This window comes from Clinocottus analis, unplaced genomic scaffold (genome assembly GCF_023055335.1).
Source record: "Clinocottus analis isolate CAN_PGR_092001 unplaced genomic scaffold, fCliAna1.0.p SCAF_6, whole genome shotgun sequence".
Taxonomy (NCBI): Eukaryota; Metazoa; Chordata; class Actinopteri; order Perciformes; family Cottidae; genus Clinocottus; species Clinocottus analis.
In genome coordinates, this window is record NW_027176218.1 from 16,802,767 (window position 1) to 16,828,335 (window position 25,569).

The 25,569-nt window shown below is 41.3% G+C and overlaps 1 protein-coding gene and 1 long non-coding RNA gene across 2 annotated transcripts; one reads left to right on the forward strand and one right to left on the reverse strand.

The window, feature by feature from the left end:
* Window positions 1–284: 284 nt before the first annotated feature.
* LOC137804375 (uncharacterized) lies at window positions 285–2,898 on the reverse strand. The gene is made up of 3 exons (XR_011080125.1): window positions 2,784–2,898; window positions 1,837–1,931; window positions 285–1,034 (listed from the first exon to the last, which is right to left on the reverse strand). It is a non-coding gene; the product is annotated as an uncharacterized lncRNA (long non-coding RNA).
* Window positions 2,899–19,966: 17,068 nt separating this feature from the next.
* LOC137803760 (protein FAM180A) lies at window positions 19,967–25,145 on the forward strand. The gene is made up of 3 exons (XM_068602480.1): window positions 19,967–20,045; window positions 24,635–24,732; window positions 24,822–25,145. Exons 1-3 carry the CDS (start codon window positions 19,967–19,969, stop codon window positions 25,143–25,145), a joined length of 501 nt encoding a protein of 166 aa, XP_068458581.1.
* The last annotated feature ends 424 nt before the right edge of the window (window positions 25,146–25,569 follow it).

The following is a 25,569-nucleotide window of genomic DNA, read 5'->3' on the forward strand; positions in this document are numbered from 1 at the left end:
AATCAACATAACTTTAAATTTATTGTTGAGAAAACTTACTTCAAACTTAAAGTGTCGTTACTAAATTTCACTGCCCATTAGTTGAGTACACTCAATTCTTTGCAACGTTGCCTTTATTTAAATAAATTAAAAATGTACACCATTTTCTTTGGAAAAGTCAACAGTTAAACAAAACAAACTTCTTCAAACACAAAATGTTTATTAACAAGTAAACATTTGTTTGCATAACTATACAAATTCCAGGTGTCACCACTTAAACATCGACATAAAATCCAAACGGCTGCAAAAAAAATAAAAAATGAAATCCAAAAGCAAGGCCTTGATACAAGCTTTGGGACATTGTATATGATGGAACATATATAAAACACAGAAGGACAATGGCATTGGTGGGAGGTATACAATGGCTTAAAAACCTATCCTATCCATGCATCTATCCATCCAGCTACTGTTTAAAACGGCAATATCTTAACAAATACTGTTAAGATGCAAAAAACAATTTAGTACAAGTTATGCTTTCTTAACATACACAGTACCAATGCTGATTCCAATATCAGTTTATCATTATGGGCACTGTACACTATCAGCAGTGGGACATAGTTATATTGTTTTTACAATGAATGGACATAAAAAAATGTATTGTCTGTAACAAGACAACTGCAACCTGAACTCTTACCCCCCTCAAAATCCAGCCAAGACCATAGGTGGGGTTTACATATGGCAGGCTACTTGAGCAAACTGCTTTTTAAGGACCGAACCCGGGCAGAGCACTGGGTACCAAGGTTCATGAACAACTTTTGAATTACTTCGAAGGTGTACCTCATGTCTTTCGGATACTCCAGGTTGAGAGCATAGATGAGTCCAAACTAAAGGGCAAATGCAGTTGGGATGTCGCATATATCATCCATGACAATCCGTTTCTCAATAATCAGGGCGATGCTTAGTGTTGTCAGACTTGAGCGGACCGTCCCAACGTCATCTTCAGCAAGTAGTCCCAGTTCAACTTCTTTCACATAAGATTCCTTCGGGTCTGTATTCTACACAAAAACAAGAATACAGAGACAATAATAAATATTCACCGCCTCTTAAGTGTTCATCTTTTTTTCCTTCATCACTCTGTAACAATACAATTTAAAAGCCAAAATACATTTTCATGCAGATTTTGAAAACTAAAATATAAAACCTTCATACAAGAGTCACCTCCTACACATTAGTATTATAGTATTTAAATCGTCATAGTCTGTTAAATTAAATAAATTGAGCAAAAGACAGGGAAACATTTGCTCTCATGGTACAGGCTCCCTTTAATTTAATAAGTGACAAAAACCTAAACTGGAACAAATCTGCTATAAAACAATGGACATTACTATTCCAAATCTGCCAGATTCTCACCCTAAAGAGTATTAGCGGCAAAGGGTGTTGATGTAAAGGTTTTTGTTTTATTTTCTCAAAAAGATTAGCTCAACAAAAGTGTACTTCAACTTTGAAAATGTACTGACAGAATAACTTTGTAATTTAAATACTGACAAAATGTGTATATGCATCATTCTCAAAACCCATGACCAATTTGGGCTTGGAATTATAAATGTAAATTTGAAGGAGAATTGCTGTTACAAAATGCATGTGATGCAGGCATTACACTCACTTGTAACCTTGATGCTACAGTAACATTGCCAGTATTGGCGATATTACATAAAATTAAAAACTATAAAAGTTACACTTATTAAAATATTTAGATGGATTAACAAAGTAACAGTGAAGTAGAAATGAGGGTTTGATGAAAGTTTGCATTAGTGTGTTCTTGCTCAATGTGCAACCTTAATGACAAATTGGTCTTACCAGACATGTCTTTAGCAAGCCGTCCGGCTTCTCCTTCACAATGAAAAGGTAGACCTCGCAGAGCTGTACACTTTGTAGGCAAGGACATCTGTCATCTGAAAAATACAAATTGAAGATTAAAAATTTGACATAATACAAAATAAATTTGGAGAATGACACAAAAAATTAAACTTGGACAACACAATATCACTAAATCCACTTATTATTTGCAGAGTTGCACTTTTAGAAACATACAAAACAGTTTGCATATAAAAGAAACAATGATGCAACTTTAACTTCAATTTAATGTCAACCACAAAGTGTGCAGGCTTTGTCACTGCAGTGTCTCAAGAGAGAAACGTCCATTCATGGAGCTCCACGCTGCAGCAATACATTTACTGCTTTAAAAGTGATAGCTGCAAATCTCATTGTGAAAAGCACGCAACGTATTTTTCGCTGCTCTCTGTCCACTGGGTGTTCACCTGTGTGCCCGCCCGTGTCTGTGTGCATGGCGTTACAGAGAAGAGTTGTAACGCGACCATGTAGACAGGTCGGTTGATAAAAACAAATATATTTTTGACGAAGCTCAAAATGTGTTCTATTCTTACAACATGCCTCGCGGGCGACTCGCGTGGTCCCTGCGGGCGAACAGGTGCCAACGGCACTACCGTCCAGGTCCTGGGCGCGGGTACGCGCGGGTAACTAAAGAGTGAACTAGAGCCTCTAGCCTAGAAACAGTCCCGACGCCACCAACGCTAAAGAACTGCGAAGCACTGCAGCAACATGTTAACTAACCTAGCTAACACGAGCGGGTCGTTATCGTAAAATTACACATGACGTTATGAACACGTGAAAAGTAGGCTGGTGTCTGTCACGTTATAAACTTCGTAATGTTAACGTTGGCATTAAAAATCAACAGGTTATCTGACTAGCTCGTTAGCTAACGCACTGAACATACACAGTCTTACCTGGTTAAGTGGTGCGGGACGTAAACGGCATTCTGCAGAAACACTTGAGCTGCCGTTGACCGGCGCGAAATTGCTCTCTCATGCGGAAGTGCGCATGCGCAGTGGTAGACGGATATTTGAATCTCTTCTTCTTCTTCTTCTTCTTTATCTTCTTCTTCTGCTTCTTTTATGGCAGTTGGCGTTTTTTTCTTCTCTCTCGCTTTATTGAACATATATTGTCAACAGACATTCAGCAGTTTAAGATTAAGATGTAAAAAGTACATGTCAATCAAATGAGATCTGAAAAACTATCAAAATATAATAAAGAAACAATGGTATTATCAAATCAATGTATCTTAAACAGGGGCTAAAGAAAATATTTTAATATTTATTTCATTATTTAAAATGTAATATTAAAGTAGTATATATATATATATATATATATATATATATATATATATATATATATATATATATATATATATATATATATATATATGTTTTATTTTTGTGTGTTTGTGTGTTTACTGACACATGCACAGTGGTCTTAGTTACCTCAGTAGATGCCCAACTCACTATACTAAGTTTTCTCAACTTAACATTTTCAGTGGATTCCACTCCTCATTAATAAAATTGAGATTTTGAGTTAGTTCAACTTTTTTCAACGATATTTGTTGACTCAACTTAAAAAAATGTGTTAGGACAACAAATTTGAAGTTGGGCTTTTTAGAGTGTATGTATATATGCGACAAAATCTACAACATAGCCTAACTTATCGTTTCCATTTTCATTCATCTTCCTACGTACTTTTTATATAAAGGTGTCAAGTTTGGTTTAAAATGCATTACTTTCTTTTTCTAAATATACAAAATATGAAAAAGGATTATGGCAAACTTGTGTTAGTCAAACGCAGAAATAAACTACATGTTTGTACTTGTAGAAAGAGCCGGGAGATCTGTACCCAGCTTTGCACACACTAAAAATGGAGCCAGTGATTTACTGTAGAGAGTCATTGCAAATGTCTTGGAAACATCTCATTGGTTTGTGAACTGAAAGTCTGTTTCTTTATTGCCTACGGTTGTGAATAAATGAATGTAAACTGGTTGCACCTCCCATGAGTCGCAACAACCAAGTCATTAAATGTGATGAAGCTTTGCTGGAAGAACGGAGGGGAAAAACTAGGAAGGGATGGAAAAGGGAGGGCTGGAGGAGTGAAGGAGGAAAGGGGCGGAAGGAGGGAGGATGCAGTCTGGAGAGGGAAAACACTTTAGTTTAATTAAGACTAATGTGCGTTGGGTGAGAGTCATCATGTTTAAGGAGGACTGGTGCAGAGAGCTCGGCACAGCCAGAGAGCTTTGCGGTAGAGTTTCACAACAGATGAAGCGTGGCCTCACGTAATAACCTGCAGCGTTTATCACGACCAGCAGGTAGTGATGGTCAGCAGATTCATTGGAGGACAATTTCCAGTCTTAAGAGAGCAAAAAGTCGTTTTCCTCAATAAATGTACTTGATTACTACTGCATACTATACTAAACATATGATATTTAAGGGCATTTCTCTGTCTTTCATTATACTAATTACAAATTTGAGTCACTGTGTCTGTATTTAAAGTACAGAAACATCACAAGTTATGCTTTCCCCCCCAATACAAACAACCACAAGCTTTGTCACCTAATTTAGTATCGAAGATATAATTACTTCATCTGATGATAAACATTTGGCTATGAGTGAAGCCAACCAAAACCTGAGTCAAAATATCTGTGAAAATCATTTACAAAGAGACAGGAACCAACCGCCGTGGAAAGACACACCGAAATTACAGTACTGCCACCGGGAATGGTTAAGACTACAACTTAGATAAGACGTAAGATGTAAATGTACACTTTACATTAACAATATATCTTAGTTGACAATAGAGAGTCACAGAAAAGACGGGAAAGCCAAAATAATATCTGATTTTCGTTCACTATAAAACGGTGCAATCCCTCACTTGTTGTAGATATATAAGTATTCCTCTAAATTAATACTCAAATGTAAATTATAAGGTTGAAATTACTGTGAAGTAACAAGTAACAAGGAAAGTGTGAAGCAAAATGTGTGTCTGCCTTTCTGATAAATGGATTTTAAATGAATGCAGCACTAATCTCAGAAGATTGTGTTTTAATTGCAGGAAATGTTTGCCTTCGATGGAAACCGCCTCAAAACTCAACAGAAGAAGAAGAAGGAAGAAAGGCCGATGTGTGGTGGAGGACGTCTCTCATTGTTTTTAGTAACGTGGTGGGAGAGGTGCTGTTTTTGTCTGCTGCCAATGTTCTTGTGATGTATTTATGATTCAAAATGTCTCCCAGACAAGTTATGTTTTTTTTCTGCTTAAACTAACAAGTCACCGCTTAATATCGGCGGAGTCATGTGACTCTTTCCATGCTCGTCTCTGCAATGTTTCTGCTTGCGTTCACAGCACATGTGACGAGGTCTCGAGACGGGAAATTGGCGATGCATAGTCCACTGATATCGATCCCTGCTCCCAAAAACACATGCAAGAAATATTATTGCATGTTCCGAAGAGACTTAAAGCAGTAGATTGTATCGCTGCAAAGATATTTTCAGGAACTATTTGTGTGGTTTTCTAGTTCTCAGTGGGTTCTCCTGCAGTGCCTCTGACCGGCACGACTTCCAACATGTTTTCTTAGCACACAGACAAAAGAAAACGCACAGTTAGTTTACAAATGTGGCAAAATGTATTTCCTTTATTTATTCTCTTTCTTACTCCATTTCATGGTCACGGGAGTCTGGCCTAAGTCCCAGCATGCACTTGGTGGGAAGCCAGGTTGTGACAGAATGTGATTTAAGCAGCGTGAGGTCTGTATTTTATTGCAGTCTGTGTCTAAACAGACAGTGAAACTTGCGTAACTACTTCCCCCAGATTTCTTCACAGACAAATTCGACAATAATTACATAGACACGTTCCTTAAATCATCTAAACGGTTGAAATCTGCTCTATCATTTAATCCACTATGTTCTACACACAAATGCACACGTGTGAGTATTTCCTGTGTTTTCTTTACTTCATCTGAACACTTAACAGAGTTACAATGCAAATAAAAAGGAAACTGAAGTCACCAAAGCGTGGTTCGGGTTTGACAACAAGATGATGCAGGGTGATCTGTAGCATAGTGGTTGACTTATGTGATCATAGCTCTCCGTAGCACACATTCACATGTGTACACACACACATACACACACACACATCAGCTGCTAGGAGGCAGCCCAAGCCAGACGTGGAGCGCAAACAGCTGCTCCCCCATATCACCTTTCACTACCACCATAAGAGTAGCTCTCTGGGCCTGCTAATGTCCATGTAGATACACATTGAAAGAGGAAATGTTCCGGCTCCCCCAGAATGTTAATTGAGCTACCAAAAACAAATACCTTTGAAACTACAACAGCCCACAGGACTCCTTTAACGATGCTGTAGTGAGGCGCTACTCCCTCCCTCCTAAAAAAAAAAAGGAGATGTAATAATGAAGTGAAAGTCATTGCACTGTGTCGAGTCATTCATTTGTTCTGGAAGACTCTGAATCAGTTGTTCATTTGAAACCACTTTTACTTTTCAAATCACACACAATCTTCATAATCACAGAAACCCCGATAATCCGGCCTTCATTTTTGTATTGCATTATGTTTTGAAATCATTATCTTAAGTCGTCCATCCTCTATGTAACTAACAACCTGTCCAAGCGTACTGATTAATGAGATTCTCCACTAGAATAGGCCAAAACACACAGAAAGAATTGCTTTGTTTTTGTTTAGAGACAAAAAAATTACAGTTATATAGTTTGCAATGTTTGAAGAATGACAGACTGCAAACAGGATATGTGGCCTCATCTTCATTCAATTACACACACATACCAAGCAGATATGCAGTATTAGTTATTAGCTGAGTGCAGCTGTGCTGTATCTGGGAGCTGGAAACCTATTTGTATCTATCAGTATCTGCAGTACGAAGATCCTCATTTTAATTTGAAGCCTGATGAAAATGTAGTCTTTCTGTTGTATGAATTTATGTGGCTGTTTTTCCCCATTGAGTCCACATTGATCTGTTTCCTGCCAGTAGAGATTGTGTAACCAGGGGTCAGAGATCCTGTTCTTACCCTCAGTCTATTGCTCATATCCTACTGTCTACCCTCGACCAACCATGAGTCACATGTTGCTTTTATCCCCACTGGGAGATGTATCGTCCATCTGTTACTGGTCATATTACTGTTTTGACGCCCGCTAAATCAATATGTACTCTGTAATGTGTATCTTACATTGCTTGCCTTGTGTCACTTGTATGGGTTCCTCAAAAGTTTGCATATTGCAGAGCGAGAAATGGACTAAAATTGAATTGAAGCAATTTGCTCCCCGGGGCCGTCACCACAACACGCTAACTACCTGCTAACAAACTGAACCGAACCACCCTCTCGGTGCGTGACTCGGTTAGTGGTCAGACCACAGAGGGAGTGAGCCACCCACCCAGCATTCCCCAACGGGAATATTGTTTCGATTGAGACAGTATTGCATGTGGCGGAGGAATTATCCCTGAGACTGCGCAAAATCTGATTCCAGTAAAACAATGAGTCTCGCCACGAGGCCAGTGTAGTCATCCAAGTGCGGCATTTTCATTACCAGTCATCTACCTTGAATGCTTTGGTAGGCCCTGCCATGTTGTTTTACAGTATTGGATACAGCGTCAACAATCAACAGAGGTAGAGCGTAGACAAAATACTGCAGTTTGCAGGCGTGTATGTGCTGTATGCACTGCTGTCACCTGGTAGTTTTGTTTGTACATTTGTATTATTATGTTTGATATATTCGAACCTCATCAGTCTTCAACATGTATGCCATTATGACTCCAAAACATGTGCCTTTATATTTATTTAAAATTAGTGCGTTTTCTCAGTATCCCCGAATTGGATGAGCGGTGGACATCATTATGCATCGTGAAAACTAGATTTGATGCTCCAATTCAAGCTTTCGTTACTTTGCAGATTAAGTTTGTAATACAAAATATAATCAAGAAATTATTGATGATGTATTGTTTATAGGTTAAAATGAGCCTTTTATTAAGTTGCTATCATCAGAATTAGCTTCACCAGCTGCACCATGACGTCATCGCTAATTCTTATCCAGTAAGTGTTATTGTGCTTCACGAGTACTTTTACTTTCAGTACTTTAAATATAGTTTAATGCTAATACATTTTTACTATAACTTATTAAAAAAAATGGTCACACTACACTATGGTCTTGCTTTTAAGTAAAAGATTAAGAGAGGTCTTCTTTAACCACAGTACAAATACTGCATCCGTCTATACAACTGTCTATGTGCTTCTTTTTACAGAGATTACACCGCATTATATGTATTATTTTGTTAACACTTTTTTTGGGGGGGGAGCACAGTTAATCAGCTTGTTATATATAACAATAGATGAATTATGACATAATATTACTACATCTGTGTCTCCAACTATAATCCAACCAGGATCCGCGCACACAGGGACATGAAACAGAGTGCAGCAGTAACCTCATCACTCGTGCTGCGTTAGAGCTGAATCTCTGCGTTTAGCACTGCCTGGGTCTGTGATTTCATTACAGATGCTTGATTCAATACTAACAACTCGGATGACTTCAGGTCAATTACTCAATGACAGCGCTGCAGGCAACACCATCAATCACCTGCAACTAACCCTCCTCTCATCTCCCTTGCATGCTGTGGTGCAACCTTGCCTGTTCACTGTAACAGCACACTTTCCCAACCTTTCCCCCCTTTCGAGCGCAGCTCGCCTGATACTGTACATTCCACTCGCTCCAGCCTTAAGCGTCAGCGCCAAGCGCACAGCTGTGAAAACAATTATTTCGCATCTATATCCCAACTCTACGAGCTTAAAATCATTTTGTGCTCGGGCTTCGCTGGTACCTGTATGTTCACACAGGAAGCTCTGAGTGTGTTGCCTCCTTATATGTGCTGTGTTGCTGAGGAAGAAAGCCTTCAGATTGACAAGATAAGGCTCAAGGTCACATCATATCTGCTGCTCAAAAACAGTAAGACTCGCACCCAGTGGAAGAAGATATGAAGAAAGACTTACTACAGCCATGCCAGCGTCTCCACGGGGCTATACTTGAGCTAAACTTAAGGCTTAAGGCTAAATTTGGACAATGCTAACATACTGATGAAGGTATCATGAATGGAAATAGAAATTTCCACAACAAAATTGTTGCAGTCGCTAAACTCTATTTATGAAACAAAGTATTGGACACATTATTATTTTTGACCTGATGATGGCACCAGATGAAAAGTCTGGTGATCACAAAAGTGTTTGGGATTCATCCTCCTAAATCCATAAACTAAAGTATTGGTCCAATTGAGACTGTGATGATGGTGCTGGATGAAGTCAGTGTGTATGATTTGCTGGCCTCTAGCGGGGAGGTTGCCAACTGTAACCAACTAAAACTTTGTCTGTGTGCCAAGTGTGTCGCTGAACTATGGTGGCCTATATGTCCCAGTCTAGAGCCTGTGTTTGGTTTGTCTGTTCTGGGTTCACGGTTGAAACATGGCGGCACCAGATTATAACAGTTCATTCTCAGGTCATGAAAACACAACACTTCCCTTTTTTTTTAGGGTATTTGAAGAAAACATATTATTATATTCCATTTCTATCAATTGATGCCCCACATTCGTCACACTGTTCCTTTAAAATATCTCCAAATTAATTCATTAATCTGGCCAAAAAGGTGTTTTGGACCTCTTACTGGGAAACAAAATGTCAACCTCATAATAGCACATGGAGGGACAAGTCTGGGGCTTAACCAGTGGCATTGATCCCGTTGTATGAAATCCTGTGCAAATTGCAGTCCATCCAGGAGTTGTAGAAATATTTCAGGCTGGACCTGAGTGGTAGACTGACTGAGACCATCATTGGCACCCTATGTCGTGCCACTAGTGCGGCTAGAAAGCAGGAGGAAAATGGAAAGAGAGAGAGAGCTTAGACCAAGTGGACTGGAGGTAGAAGTCAGAATAAAGGAGACAAGAAGCTAAAGGGGGCAAATGTGATCTCCATTAGGAAAGAGCTCATAAGAAAGGCAGTAGCCTTAGTTGCGACTTCAATAATACTTAGGTCCATTAGGATATTGATCGCCATGTCAAATAAACTGAGGCAACATAAACATCCGCCTCATAGTCTAATTTGTTCCTATTGACATGTCATTGGACTTGTGTGCGAGCGCCCATGCCTGCACAAGAGAAATGTTTGAAAGTGTATAAGTAACACGGTTTGAATGTGTACACAGCAGTCTTACAGACCGTAGCTCACCATTCACGTTCCTTTTCCTTGTAATATTTTGTTTTATGATTGAATAAATGATTTCCTTTTTGGCCTGTAGGGTGAGACGCAGACCCGCTTCCCAGCTCCCAGCAGGAGCCGCAGTTAAAACAGAGGTAATGGCCTTGAACTGCAAGAGTCTTCGCAGCCTGAATCAGAGCCCCGTGGTCACTTGCCCAGATTATGGAGCCATTGCTAAAGCTAAACTAGGCGAAGGAGGTGGAACCAAGCTCGCTTCAAAGGGATGGAAGTGAGCTGGTTGTAAACTGAAGTATTCCCCATACAGGACTGAAAGAAAAATGATGTTTTTCGTGTGTGACTTTGCGTCACACAGCGTTTTTTCCTCTGATCTGTAAGGAAGACAGTTGAAGGTAGATGGCAAATGTCAAGGTCGAGGAAGATGAGTGGAGACGGCAAAAGCAGGATGAAGAAAAGAGGATGTGGAGGAAGAGGGATACTGTGTGCGTAAAGGGGAGTAGAAGACACTGACATTAACATGAAGGACAATTTAGGAGGATTTGCTAGTATATTCTAATAAAAGCCCACACACACACAAACAGACACGCACTCAAACAAAGAATCTGAGAAGTGAATGTGAGTGATGAGAGGCTCGTTCAAGGCCGTGCCACTGCAGACAGCTCATCTGTCGTCCTCAGAGATAAGAGGAGGATTCAGGCGCGATGGGACCAGAATGGGAGGCAGATTGTGTCTTTGTCTGCAGGCTGAGCATTCAAGATTTCTATCTTGGAATAACTTTTTGGGATGGAAAAAATAAGCAATAATGCAAAAGTATATTTAAGGATTTGCTTGTGTGGAAATTCTGGACACATTTTACATCCAGTTAGATTGCAATTCATTTTACCGTGTGTGAATGTTCCAGTATTTGACTGGATATATATATATATATATATATATATATATATATATATATATATATATATATATATATATATATATATATACATGTACAGTAATGTGCTTCCTGAACTGAAAACTTTCGGTCTCACAAAAACTTGGGGAAAGCTGCGAAGGCCCAGTTTGCATTTGCACATTAATAAATAAATTGTCGTTTGGATTTCGTTTTAGTTTTGGCATTCGTGGTTTATTTTTAAATATAAAAATTAAATCTGGAGTTACGACAAATATCATGCACACATAGGGCAAATCAAATTTCAAATGAATTAAATTATTTACATTTTTACTACGCCAGTCTTAGATGTGTTTTTTTTCAACCTCTCACTTGAGGAGTATAATATAAACTCAACAGATTTCAACCATCTGTAATTTATTTCCTCACAAAGAGATGCTAAACCTATTTTTCCTTCCTTGCTCATGCTGCCTTTGTGTCTCCTTAAAAAAAAAAAAAGAGTACCATCAGACCATCGCTCTGAAACAAAGCCGTTGCTGTTTGGATGTCCAGGACATTTGTTGCAACATAAACCCCAAAAGCAAAAATGCAGGTCATTTGTCAAAAAAACATATCTGTGTTCAGTCCAGAACACAAAGTCTGTTCTGTTCCCACAAAACTATTTTCGGTTGTGATTTTGAAGCAGACTGTCCCAGAAAGTCACATTTTGACTGCAGCTGTGGGGATTTTGAACTTCACCATGCAGCTAATTACAGTCATGGCTACGCTCGTATGCTCTGTGTCTATGAGGAACAGATGGACAAAGGGTTTGACAGTCTGACTCTGTGACACGCTGCGATGCCAGCAAAAGATTTGGTCGGGATCCGTGTCCCAGAAGTCAGAAATGATAAAGTTAGTATCATTCCAAAAGCAGGAGGGTGGCTGAACGGATCATAAACCGGTTGGCCTGAAGACAGCAGAACACAATACAACTTCGTAGTGATGACAGATGGTCTGTGAAAAATCTGGGATGTCTGCAGTACCAGGCTGTGAAATGGCAACTGCCGGGTGTGTGGATGCTGCATACAATATCTCCAAACTCTAGCAGAGGAGATGTGGATGTGTTGACATGAAAGTTGTACAATAGCTTGCCAAGATTGTGTGTCTAAAGAAATATTAGAATTGTAACCCTTTTCCTGAGTGAAGTCAGACTTTAGACCTGAAATCAAACAGGGCCAATGTATACTGATGCATGTTCATGTCACTAAATAATTTCTATATTGTGTTCGGGTAGTGCATCCATGTGAGACAGGCCGCCGTAGACAGAAGTAAACGCAGATTCATACTGCCACCCAGTGGATAATTATAGCTATTACAGATGTTACAAGGTGTTTTTTGTGCTTAAATTTAAACCCCATTGTGTGTTTTCGCACCAAAATTGGCATTAGAACACATCACCAATATATTGTGTCACACAGACTCTGATGAATGTGCATTTGCGTTAAGGTCTATGTCTTCATTAATGAATTATTATAGTATGAGATACATAGTATAATGTACTAGTGCTGTAACCACTGCAGCCCCCCTCGCGCTTTGGCACTCATGTTTAACGGTATCCATCACAGTGTGAAATAAAGTTTGGCTGACGATTGTTATCTGACAATTTTCAGGACAATATGCAATCAGGACATCAACATTTATGCTTTTCACTGTCATTAATTATTACCTGTTTACACTATACTTTTAATTAGCTTATAATACCATCATCAATCAAGTCCTCATCATGTTATGATTAGTTTTAATCAATAAAAATACAATTGTTTATTTCCTTATCATTTGAATTTTGTGTTTTTATATATTTTTTAAATACTCCCGATGACTATAACAGAGTTAACGGATAACATTTAAAATCGTTGATGGTTTAATGACTTCAGAGCAGTCAAAAGGATTTTTGGGACGGGAGCCAAAATAAAATTCTGGAGCCTTGTAGACAAGCTAAATAATAAAAAAACAAAGGGATCTGTATCTCACCTCTAACAGCTCAGTCTCTCTCTGTTTTTGGTTTTTATAGCAGCCATGGTTGCAAGGCTCATCTCACACAGATATGTTGTGCAAAATGTTTGACAGAACTGGAAACATTCAACCAAAAACTGTTCAAAGGTAGATCAGCAAAGCTCAGCTGTAACCCACGGCCCTATCTCAGTTCAGTTAGTTCCTCTAGCTCGCGCAAAGTCATGTCCTTTCCAAAAGCTGTTGTGAGCTAAATGGATCCCAAACAGTCAAGGCATGCAGTGGAGGTTGAGAGGAAATACAGTGACAACTTCTCCTCAAGAGTTTTGAAGTGTCTTCCTATTAACTCACACGGTGCAGCAGTGTTGACATCTCCGTGCCATTTCTGGGTGAGAGGGAACATGTCAAGATTGGCACTTTCAACATGTTGTAGCCGGAGGTGGACTTTTGAACGGGATCTATTTCATGTGTCTGTGATTGTGAGCAGGTTTTCACTTCGGCCTTGCATTTGTGTGTTCAGTTCATTCAGGTGCTTCAATTTATCCGCTGACCTTGCACACCGCTCCTCACTTACGAGCAGCTTTGCATCACATTTTTGATCTCATCAGTCAAAAGCACTTTCAGTTCCTCCCGCAGATCCGACACACCGGCCAGCAATTTGACTTCCGTGTGGAGCAACAGCAGCAAGACCGAGCTCCTCCTTGGCAAGTATGTGGTAAGTCGTGGCAATCCTGTGAAAATACTGGCACTGGCAGCTCGTGGCACCTACCGACACCTCATTACATTTAAGGAGAGGAAAAGTGAAGATATTACCTTTACTTTTCCAAGAATGGCAACTTGACCTTTTTAGGAGCAATGTTCACAACATTTTTTGTTGTTCAGGTGAACACCCATGCACTTATAACACTTCACAATGTTATTGCCCATAACCTGGATGTTCACTGGTTTCGGTGGAGAGCGTTTACCTCGAGTCCACCACCAGCGCTTTGGTTTGAGTTGACCAGTGCACCATCCCAAAAAGTCCTGGTTCAGTTCCTTGTATCGCCTGTCCTCATCGGCAGATATGAGGCCTACAATTGCAGAGTCGTCTGAGAACTTTTACAGTTTTGCAGTGAGCAAGAGTTGTGTTTGAAGTCCAAGGTGTATACGATAAAGAGGAATGGAGCTAGAAAGGTTCCTTGTCGGTTTTGTTTCAAATAAAATGAATGATGAACAAAAAACTACAGAGTGCTGCTCGAAGGACGTATACAGAGATTAAAAACATAAATATGATTTACAGCAGCTGACCTGTCGTGACAACGATGGCAGTTCCCAGGAGATGTGGCTCCACTCACTCAGCTTGGTAACTTCTTTTTTGTAATTTTTTTTTGTATTCTTTATTCAACAACAGCACATGTACAATTTCATAACGTGTTATTGAGAGGCGGCAAAATACATCTACATGTGAGGGGTGCCGAACGAGTGACGTTCACTTGCGGCTGTCCTGGCACTTGACTGACGCCTGCTACAGACTTGCAACAGACTTGCCACTGCCAGTAATCGTACTCTGTGTCTCTCCATTTCTGCCTGATGACCGGTCCCATCTTGTCAACTCCATACCCAGTTTGTAACTTTCTGTTATAAATGTATAGTATCCAACCAAACCTGAGATGACATCATCGGCATTCTTTGATCACGTTAAGTCCAAAGGTCAAGGGTCGTCTCCACAGCCAACCACTGTTTTGAAAAACTTCAAACTAAACTCCATGTGTCAAACTGGTGGAATGCCCTTTATATGTAGAGCAAAACTCAAACCTTCTAAAGTGAAAAAAAGCCACACTTATTGGTCACTTTTTGATTTATTTTTGTTCTGTTAGTTCTAAGAATATACAAACAATTTAGTCATATATATTTTTCAATGAACAAAAAAATAAAATAACTATATGACCAGAAAGTAAATAAAGGATAATACTAATAGTGTAACTTTCTATGTTTCTTGATCCCTGTGTTTGGAAAACTGGAAATTACAAACCTTCTAAATTACCTGAACGCACTCAGCGTCCAGTATTAACGGAAGAAATGAAGCAGTCAAACCTGACATTTTACATTGAGTTACTGACTAAAATAAATACATGTGCAAGTCAAAATATGCCTCCGAGGCATATTTTTTATTTTCATCCAAAAAAACTCTAGTTTGATCTACTTTTGGTTTTACAGTAAAGACTGGTAAAGTAAAGTAAAGTACAGTAAAGTCCCACTTGTGGTAAACAGTGAGCTATTTCAGGCAATTGCATCATTATGTATGGGATATTGGATATAATGGTGACATCACCTTGCTAAAAACCGCTGTCAGGCCACAGGCATGTCCTGTTCTCCTGCCTTGAACTGGTATTCTCTACAGCAGTGATTTTCAACCACTGTGCCGCGGCACAACCACTAGTTGAAAAATTTCCTCTCCTGTTGTTTTTTCTGGTAGGTTTTTCTGGCAGGTTTTTTCACTAGTAGTGTGCCGGCAGTGTGCCGCGGAAAAGACCTGCCAGGAAAAACAACAGGAGAGGAAATTTTTCGGGTCACATCAGAATATATTGAACAAGGTGGACTTCAGTGGGAAAACTGCACGAGTGTCTGCACTGATGGAGCAGCAGCCATGGTCGGGCGCATCAAAGGCTTCGTGAGCAGAGTGAGAGAGAGAGACACCCACCTGTTCTAGTTACGCACTGTTTTTTGCACCGCGAGGCGCTCGTCGCCAAAACGTTACCAGCAGACCTAGCTCCTGTGTTAACTGATGTCGTGCGCATGGTTAACTTCGTAAAATCAAGACCTCTCAAAAGCCGCATATTTGTGTCGTTATGTGAGGAAATGGGAGCGGAGCATAACGCCCTGTTGCTCCACACAGAAGTCAGGTGGTTGTCGCGAGGCAAAGTGCTGGCCCACTTGTATGAGCTGCGGGAGGAACTGGGAGTGTTTTTAACTGATGAGAGGTCTGACGATGCAAAGCTGCTCGCCAGTGATGAGTGGTGTGCAAAGCTGGCATATATGGCAGATATATTTCAGCACCTGAATGAACTCAACACACGGATGCAAGGCCAACATGAAAACCTGCTCACAAGCACAGACAAAATAAATGGATTCCGTTCGAAAGTGCAACTTTGGCAACAACATGTTGAAAGTACCAATCTGGGCATGTTCCCCCTCGCCCAGAAAAGGCAAGGAGATGTCAACACTGCTGCACTGTGTAAGATAATAGGAAAACACTTAAAAACTCTGGCAGAGGTCACTCAGGTAGTTAGCTTCTTGGTGGCAAGGTGCCGGGGGTGGATGAAATCCGCCCTGAGATGCTGAAAGCGCTGGACATTGCTGGGCTGTCTTGGCTGACACGCCTTTTCAGTGTCGCATGGGGGTCGGGAACAGTGCCCCTGGACTGGCAGACCGGGGTGGTGGTTCCCATCTTAAAGAAGGGGGACCGGAGAGTGTGCTCGAACTATCGTGGTATCACACTACTCAGCCTCCCGGAAAAAAGCTTAAGCCAGAGTGCTGGAAAGGAGACTCCGACCGCTTGTCGAACCTCGGATTCAAGAGGAGCAGTGCGGGGTCTGTCCCGGTCGTGGAACAGTGGACCAGCTCTTTACCCTTGCGGGACTACTGGAGGGGTCTTGGGAGTTTGCCCAACCAGTCTACATGTGCTTTGTGGACTTGGAGAAGGCTTTCGACCAGGTCCCTTGGGCGGTTCTGTGGGGGGTGCTGCGGGAGTACGGGGTGCCGGATCTGTTGGCACGGGCTATCCGGTCTCTGTACGCCTGCAGTAGGAGTTGTGTCCGTATCCTTGGTATTAAGTCAGACACGTTCCCGGTGGGTGTTGGCCTTCGCCAGGGCTGCCCTGTGTCACCGGTCCTGTTTGTGACTTTCATGGATAGGATTTCTAGGCGCAGCCAGGGGGGCGGAGAAAATCCGGTTCGGGGGCCTCCGGATCACCTCTCTGCTGTTTGCAGATGATGTGGTCCTGTTTGCTTCCTCGGACCGTGACCTCCAGCATTCGCTGGGGCGTTTTGCAGCCGAGTGTGAAGCGGCAGGGATGAGAGTTAGCGCCTCCAAATCCGAGGCCATGGTTCTCTGCCGGAAACCGGTGGATTGCTCCCTTCAGGTGGGGACAACATGCCTGCCCCAAGCGAAGGAGTTCAAGTACCTCGGGGTCTTGTTCACGAGTGAGGGTAAGGTGGAGCGGGAGATCGACAGGCGGATCGGTGCGGCTGCAGCAGTAAAACAGGCGCTGTACCGGTCCGTCTTGGTGAAGAGGGAGCTGAGTCGGAAGGCGAAGCTCTACATTTACTGGTCGGTCTACGTTCCAACCATCACCTATGGTCACGAACTCTGGGTCGTGACCGAAAGAACGAGGTCGCAGATACAAGCGGCCGAAATGAGCTTCCTCCGTATGGTGGCCGGGCTCAGCCTTAGAGATAGGGTAAGGAGCTCGGACATCAGGAGGGAGCTTGGAGTCGAGCAGCTACTCCTTCGTATCGAAAAGAGTCAGCTGAGGTGGTTCGGGCATCTAATCCGGATGCCTCCTGGACGGCTCCCATTAGAGGTTTTCCAGGCACGTCTAACTGGGAAGAGGCCCCGGGGAAGACCCAGGACACGCTGGAGGGATTATATCTCCCGGCTGGCCTGGGAACGTCTCGGGGTCCCCCAGAATGAGCTGGAAAATGTTGCGGGTGAGAGGGAAGCCTGGGTGGGTCTGCTGGGTGGGCTGCCACCGCGACCCGAGCCCAGATAAGCAGCGGAAAATGGATGGATGGATGGATTAAAAACTCTTGAGGAGAAGTTGTCATTTTATTTCCCCTCAACCTCTACTGAAGGCCTTGACTGGGTTAGGGACCCATATAGCTCAGCAACAGCTTTGGGAAAGGACATGACTTTGCACGAGCAGGAGGAACTAACTGAACTTCGACAAGACCGTGCTTTAAAGCTGAGCTTTGCTGATCTTCCTTTGGACAGTTTTTGGTTGACAGTTGCCAAGGAGTTCCCCGTTATTGCAAACAGAGCAATTTCCACATTGCTCCCATTTTCCACGATATATCTGTGTGAGACGAGCTTTTCAAGCATGGCTGCTATGAAAACAAAAAAGAGAGAGAGACTGAGAGCAGTTGAAGAAGAGCTTCGTGTGTGCCTTTCTTCCATTCCTGCCAGGATATCAGTTCTGTGTTCATCCAAACAGGCCCAGGTTTCACACTGAGTAAGTGTCAACAAATTAAGAGACTTTAATTGTCATCGTATTATGCTACAATGTGACTTTTGTAACGTTTTTGGTCGTTGGCGTGCCGCGGCCTTTTGTTATTGTAAAAAATGTGCCGCGGCTCAAAAAAGGTTGAAAAACACTGCTGTACTGGCAGTACTGTAGAGGGAAACAGTACTACAGTACTGCCAGGGAAAGGAAGAAGTTCCAGTGTGACGTTACACTGTACACACCAACCCTCAGTGATCATGACTACTGGCACATCATCACTGACCAGAAGATCCTCCAATTTCTATCCTATTCAATATCAAAAGCACAAACACAGTCCTCACAGGGCTCTATCCACCAGTGTCTCACGAAAGGATAGGATTTAAGTGCTGCCTAGAATACCATTTTTATTGAATTTATCTTTTGAAAGAACAATATGTTTTTTCAAGTCATTCATCTGTTATTCTTGGACGTTTCATCAGAGGACGCAGGAGCACGGTCTGTGTCTTCATTCCTCAGCAGCAGCACGGCCGCGACGTCTTCGCCTGAGGCACAGCTTTGTCCGATTCTGACTTCCATGTGAGCTCCTGCGGGCCAGGTGTATGGAAATGACCTCTCGAAAATGTAACTGTGTGCTGTGCGCTCACATGTTGGCATCAACCTGTATGCTCAAATGATGTTTAAAAAAAAACAGTGTTAAAACAAATAAAAGTTATTTTTATATGGTTGCACCTCTTGCTAGCTGTTCCTAAGGCTTGTGGAGAAGGTGAACTGTGCCAAGCAGTGAACAAAGTCTTCCTTTGTGGATTCTGCATGTGTTTTCTGCCCAGGAGTCAGGGTGTGTTTATTGTGTAATTAGAATGAACCATTTAGGAGAGCAACTTTTCCACATTTGCCCTCCTAAACGGTGCTGGTTGCCGTAGGTCATCCTGGCATCGTCACATCGGCCCCAACCTCCTGAGGGACCAATCTGTTGGTAAAAACAGAACTAACTTTGACCTGATAATTACACAAACACACTGCCAAGGGGACAAAACATATGCTCTCTCACCCATCAGCCTTTCAGTCCACAAATAAAAGCCAAGATGAAGCAACACTTTGTACTTCCACATTGTTTTTTGCATTTGACAGAGACACAATATCAGCTTCTTCCAAGGCTGAACAGCCTGTAAACAACTGCTCAACGAAGACCGAGAATTATGACCAGTGTGTTAGATGGTTTGTATGATGGGATGAACTGTCGTGAACAAAAAGAGTTGCACTTAAAAAAAAGCAGTTGATTTTGAGCTTTCACTGAAGGACATTCAAATCCTGAATAAAGTATGCGGATGATAAAGAAGAAGACATTTTAGAGACTAACAATCAAAGAAAAGTGAACCCCAAAGAGAAATGTTGCCACCAAAGATGAAAATGCTGATGATCGGACAGGGAAAATGTCCTTAACACGTAAATGATTTATGATTTAAAAATAAGTGTGTGAACCTGATGACAACCAGCTGAAAGCAATAAAAGATAGTCAGCTTTTAAGGGGCAGAAAGAAAGAGAGAGAGTGTGAGAGAGAGAGAGAGAGTGAGAAAGAGAGAGAGAGAGACATCAGAGCTGTAAGGGCGGGGGAGAGAGACCTGCCCTGAGGACAGAGTGAGGGACCAGCAGGGATGAAGGTGTGTGAGAGAAGGAAAGAAAAGCGAGAGGAGTCGGTGCGACCGGGCAGAAGCACAGTGGATGGAGAATTTGAGACTCCTGTCCAGTCCCAGTCACATCCAACCAACATTGAACGAGCGGTCCAGCCACCATGCTGCCCTGGAGGATGGCCGTCGTTGGTCTCTTCTACTTCTGCATCAGAGCAGGTGTCACGCAATATCGGACTCCAGGTAAGACGAGAACTAGAGCTCAGTGTTTTATTGGAGAGGAGCTAATCTTTACATTTTTGTATCAGCTCGTAAGAGGTTTTATTGCAAGAGAGTTCTTGTACCTATGTTTCTATTCAATTTAAGGAATTTGATGCTGCATTTTTAAATGTATTTCAGTTTCTAAAACTTTTACCATCTTATCGAGCAGTGATAGAAATAGTAGTGTTTCATAGTTTTGGTGTAATATTAAACCAGAAAAAGAGCAATCCTCATCTTTTTATTGTCTTGCTATCCTTCAACTTTCAACTCTGAAGTTTTTAGTGGAAACAAATATATCAACACAAAATATTGTACATGCATGGTTTTGTTACAGGAATGACCTCATTATGTGTATTGGACATGAAAACCTGTTCACCTGTTATTCAGCACAGTCAAAGCAATCCTCCATGCAATGAAAGCGTTGTCTTGAGGAGCAACGAGGGAACGATGTGAATGTGAATGGTTGTCTGTCAGATAAACTGGCGACCTGTCCAGGCTGAGCTCCAACGGCCCGCGATCCTGAACAGGATCAGCGATTCGGGTAATGCAATGTAATGTAAAATAGCCATTGATACTGTGTCTTTAAAGTGACAGCAAATTCCACTTTTACCCGCATCAAGCTACCAGGTTCAGACAGCATCTGCACCTGTTTCTCATAGGAAAACAACGGGAGGGACCCAAAGAGGTCCTGGAGAGGAAACTCATATCCGTACAGGGAATGAAAAGCATACTGTGAGATATTCAGACCAGCTCTGGTCAGAGAATTCCTTTCATCTCAGAAGTCCTCTTGATTTTATCTCTCAATGAAAAATCACTTAAAGACATGAACAGAAGTTACAGAAGTCATGATGCACTCATGGCGACGGTCAAACAATCCAGGTGGTTGCATTTTCTGGTACAAGATCTGAATCCAAGCAGCAATAAGAAGAACTTTATGAGAAATGGAAAAAAAAAAACAACTGGAATCACCAGTTCACATTTGGCCTTTTAATTTAGCTGGTAAACATGTGATGTCAGTGTGCAGTTTATTTTAGGGTATGTCTCAAGTTTTCCAAAAAAATTACCTCTCACTGCAAGCTAAAGCTGCCAAGCTTGTGACGTTGCTAATGCACCGTGCTGTAATGCATTTCAACTCTAAGCAAATATGATGAAAGAGGTATTTAGTCAGATATTTATGTTAGGATAAATTAGGATTTAGTCAATATTCTTTCAGGATATATATATATATATATATATATATATATATATATATATATATATATATATATATATATATATATATAATTTAGTAAGTAGACTTACTAAAAGGAAAAGACAACCATGATAAATAAATAACGCAAGCCCTTTCAGCTTTATTGAACTTAGATTGTGTGCATTAATTGATCCTGTAAAAAATCTGAAAAAGCAACAAAGGTCAAATCATGAAAAAGATTCTACAGAAGTCTCCTAAAATATAATGAACATGTTGTACTCGTGATCGTAGGATGCAAGTTATGCCGTGGACGTTCACACATTTAATAGATTTCATAAAGGGGATAGTCCACCCCAAAATCACAGTGATTTCCTCTTGTAGTGCTATTTATCAAACAAACTTTTAGTGTGAGTTATTCTGTTTTGTAGTTTTCCTTGGAACAAGCTTTTTCATGAAACTGCTCACAATATGCTCTTACGGGTTATATTTGCCACTTTGAGCACCGCCGAGTGCCACATAATCCCGTGATATTGGGGAGAAGCCCGTCATCTCTACGGCCAATATTTCTAAATCCAGGCAAATCCCACCAATACAATCTAGACTAATAGATAGCACGACAGGAAAGAGGAGAAACATGTATTTTTTGTGGGTTAACCGTCCTTTCAGGTGCGTTCCCAAACAGCTCTTCTTTATCCCACGATGGCACGGTATCTTCTGGGCGTAACATCTTCCAGACGAGACTCCAGGCAAAGCTGTATGGTTTTGATTGCGCTGCAGCAGGTTAATAAAATGATGACACGAAACATCAGAGTCCAGTCACAGTCACTCTATCACTGGCCTGAATTTATGCAATACAGGTTAGTTTCCTGTCTGTCTGCTTTTATGAGTCCCTCTTTTCTGCATCTTTACCTCCATCTGTTCAAATGGCTGGCCGAATGGGCCCTGCATGTGTGTGCTCCTGAACAGCGGAGTAAACCATTTGCCATTCATTATCAAACAGGCTACATTTTACCAAAGCATCAATAAATCAACTGTTTGTTTTAGTTGTTGTTTTGATAAGCAATGGTGATTATGTTTGGTTGGAAAAAAAAAAGAGTGTTGCTTTTATACAAGACCCTAACCCAAACCATGATTTATTAAGTCATGCCTTCCTCGCCGTTTTGGGCACAACAAGTCACAGGACAAGTATAGTGTTACATTCTTGTAACATTAAGTCTGATATGAAAGACTAGTGTTTGTGTTAGGCCTACTGATGCTGGACAGTTAATGAGGGTCTAAAGTCGCTCTCTAGTCTGGATTTCTCTCTTTCTTTCTTTCATTCCTTCACCTTAATGAATAGCAATGACGTTCTGTCAGTGGCTCCACACCTTTGGTCTTGAATAAAATATCTTAATAAATATTAGATGGATTGACAGGAAATACAGACATTCATGTTCCCCAGCAGATCTTACCCTCAGCCTTCGGCGATCTCCTGACTTTTCTTTTTGCGCCACCAGAAGTTGACTTAATAGTTGGGCACTGTTGGAAAAATTCACTCGACGCCTCGGAGTAAAATCATTCAAACAGGAACATTTATTCGTTGCAAGGAAGGAGCAGAGTCAGAAGTACAAGGTGATAGACAAATTGCATATCCAAGACTGCTCAAAGATCTCTCAAAGAACCACCTCTTAAATACTCATCATGACCACTAACAGAAACCCTCATGACGTCTTCGAACCTTTCCTCTCGTCCTATAGAGCGGTTTGTAAGAAAGGGTCATACGATAACAAAGGAACTGCACGTTCTTTCAGACAGAAACATACAGATTCCCCAGTCACACTGCTATCAGGAGACATGCTGAGTCTGTGTGTGAGATTAAACAGAGACAGTACGATGAGACGTCTGAATATAACAGTGAAATAGTAAATGATTAAGTGTGAATATTGTTTTTCTTCCAACAGTACCAAAGTTCATCATTACTCTGAATGAATTTGGAGACTGACTTTGGATGAAATGTCACGATAACTATTGAACTGTGTGACGGCAATTTTTTTACCATAATCGGTATTGAGTCTTTTTAAGCTGAAATAACGAATACCGAAGAACCAGAACTTGTCTATGCAATCATTTATTCTCTGCGCAGAGAAGAGGCACCATTACACAGAGTCACTTTGAGTCTGACTAAGGATGCACTGAAGAATGAGACTTATTTATTATACACAGGAGACAAAGGTGGGGTTTACGAAGGAACATGTTGTTTCAGGTTGTGATAAGGACAGAGTGATTGAATCAGGGTGGGGATCATAACATCTAAAGGTCTTTATCCTGCCCTTATGTTGATTGCCTGTCGTCTCAAGTGATTGATTACTTGATACCAGGTATGGGGCTTGGTATGCCCTTTGCTTTGCAAACTACAGGAGAGAGGATGACTTGCATACAGAGGTTTGTGAAAGATAAATACAACTGAGAATATACATTTTCCTTCACAAGTCACATACAGATTTTCACGTCGCCCTTTGAAAAACTTTGCTGAGCCCCTTGATTTTCTTAGGGCAACATGTAAATGTGTCCGAGAGATGAGCAAATACCCTGGATGCATTAAAGGAAGTGAATATGGTACGCGAAAATGCCACCCGGCCATAAACACTAGCCAAAAAAAGTGACTTCTGGGTCAGCTTCCTGCTTAGAATCTGTGTGTAGTACAGATTTAGGAATTGTACTTGCCAAACATGTGTACATGTCAGTATAGTCCTTTTGAGCATTTGGCTCGAAGCACCACTGTAAACAGGTTTTGAGCTGAGCACAATTATGAGTATTTCACGTAATGTAACGTCGTATTATTTGAGGAATGTCTGAGCAAATTCGTACTGGTTCTACTTCCACTTGCTCCAATCATAAACTAGAAAATGTCTAAGAAAGCCTGTGAGCTTTCTTAGACCGCGTTGACACCCTGCTCTCCCCATGCTGTGAAAATGAGCCTGAAAAACTAATCCCACATACACTGCACGCTGAAATCATCTGGACCCCGTTGTACAATCCGTGTGTTACACCGCCCTTCATTCCTCTGCTGCCTTTGAAGTCTGAGGTCACGTCTCATTGCCTGCAGATAGATGTCATCTGTAAGGTCAGAGGTCGCAGCGTTTGAAATGCATATCATGGATTACCTGCAGTGTCTCCCGTGGGGAGCCCGATGAAGCTGGGTCTCACATGTGCCAGAACAGTTCAGAGTTTGTTCAAACAGCTTGTCACATGGATTTCCAGCTTAACAGGTTCAAGAAGCCTTGTCGGGCCTCAGCAGTAAATTTCGAGGCAAATACGTGAAAGGAAAGCTTTGCGTTGAGAAGCTTTTGTTGCTTTTCTACATCCCTCATACATCTGTGTATCTCTCTTTACGTACCAGCTCTATTCCCCGCTGTGAGCAAAATGAAAAGAGGGGCGACAAATATGGTGAGCCCCACCTTCCACAACTCTTTCAATGACGTTCATCTATTATTTGAGGTAAGACTCATACATCTATAAATCAGTGTAAAACTAGCGAATAAATCTCAATGAACACTGAGCAGTTCTCCTTCTTTTCGTCAAACTAGATCCTGCTGACTGGCATAAACTTTGAGGCAAGTGGAGAGTTTTCAGTGCAGGATGCTGAGCTGGCTTCCCTCCGCAAGACAAGAAACCTGGAAGTCATCTGTGAGGAGATCATTCCCAAGAAGCTATCCGATGTGTTTAGGCTCATCTCTGGCCTTTCACAGCACATTGGTCACCTGCATCAGGAAGATTTCGAGCGCACCCTGTTGACCTTGGTCTTCACCGCCCAGGGGATGGTCAATTCTTCCACTGAACACCAACGACACATGTGGGCCGAGACTTTTGTTAGTTTGTACAAATTCATCAAGCAGGATTTGACTGAGTGAAATACTGATGGTGATGCCCAGTGGCTTCATGTTTAATATACTCAAATGAAAAAGAGCCATAAAAAATAGTGGGTGGTCCTGGTACATTGAGGAAACGATGGGGAGAGAAATCTTCTCACAAGCTATAACTGTTGCCACAAATAAGTAAAGTGCATTGACTGATACTGACACAATTCTTGAAATATTTACTGTCACATGTTACTTTTGTAAGATGTATATGTTGAATGCAACCCCAAAAACATTAAACATCATAGATCTACTTACATTCACATGTCTTTTCAGTCTTTTTTTCACTAACACCTGGTTGTGATCACATTCTTAAACTGATAAGACCAAATACATCTAATAAAACATCAAGCAAACTAAATAGTTAGTTTTACTCAAGTGGGATGCGCCATGAATATATCTATATCTATATCTTTAT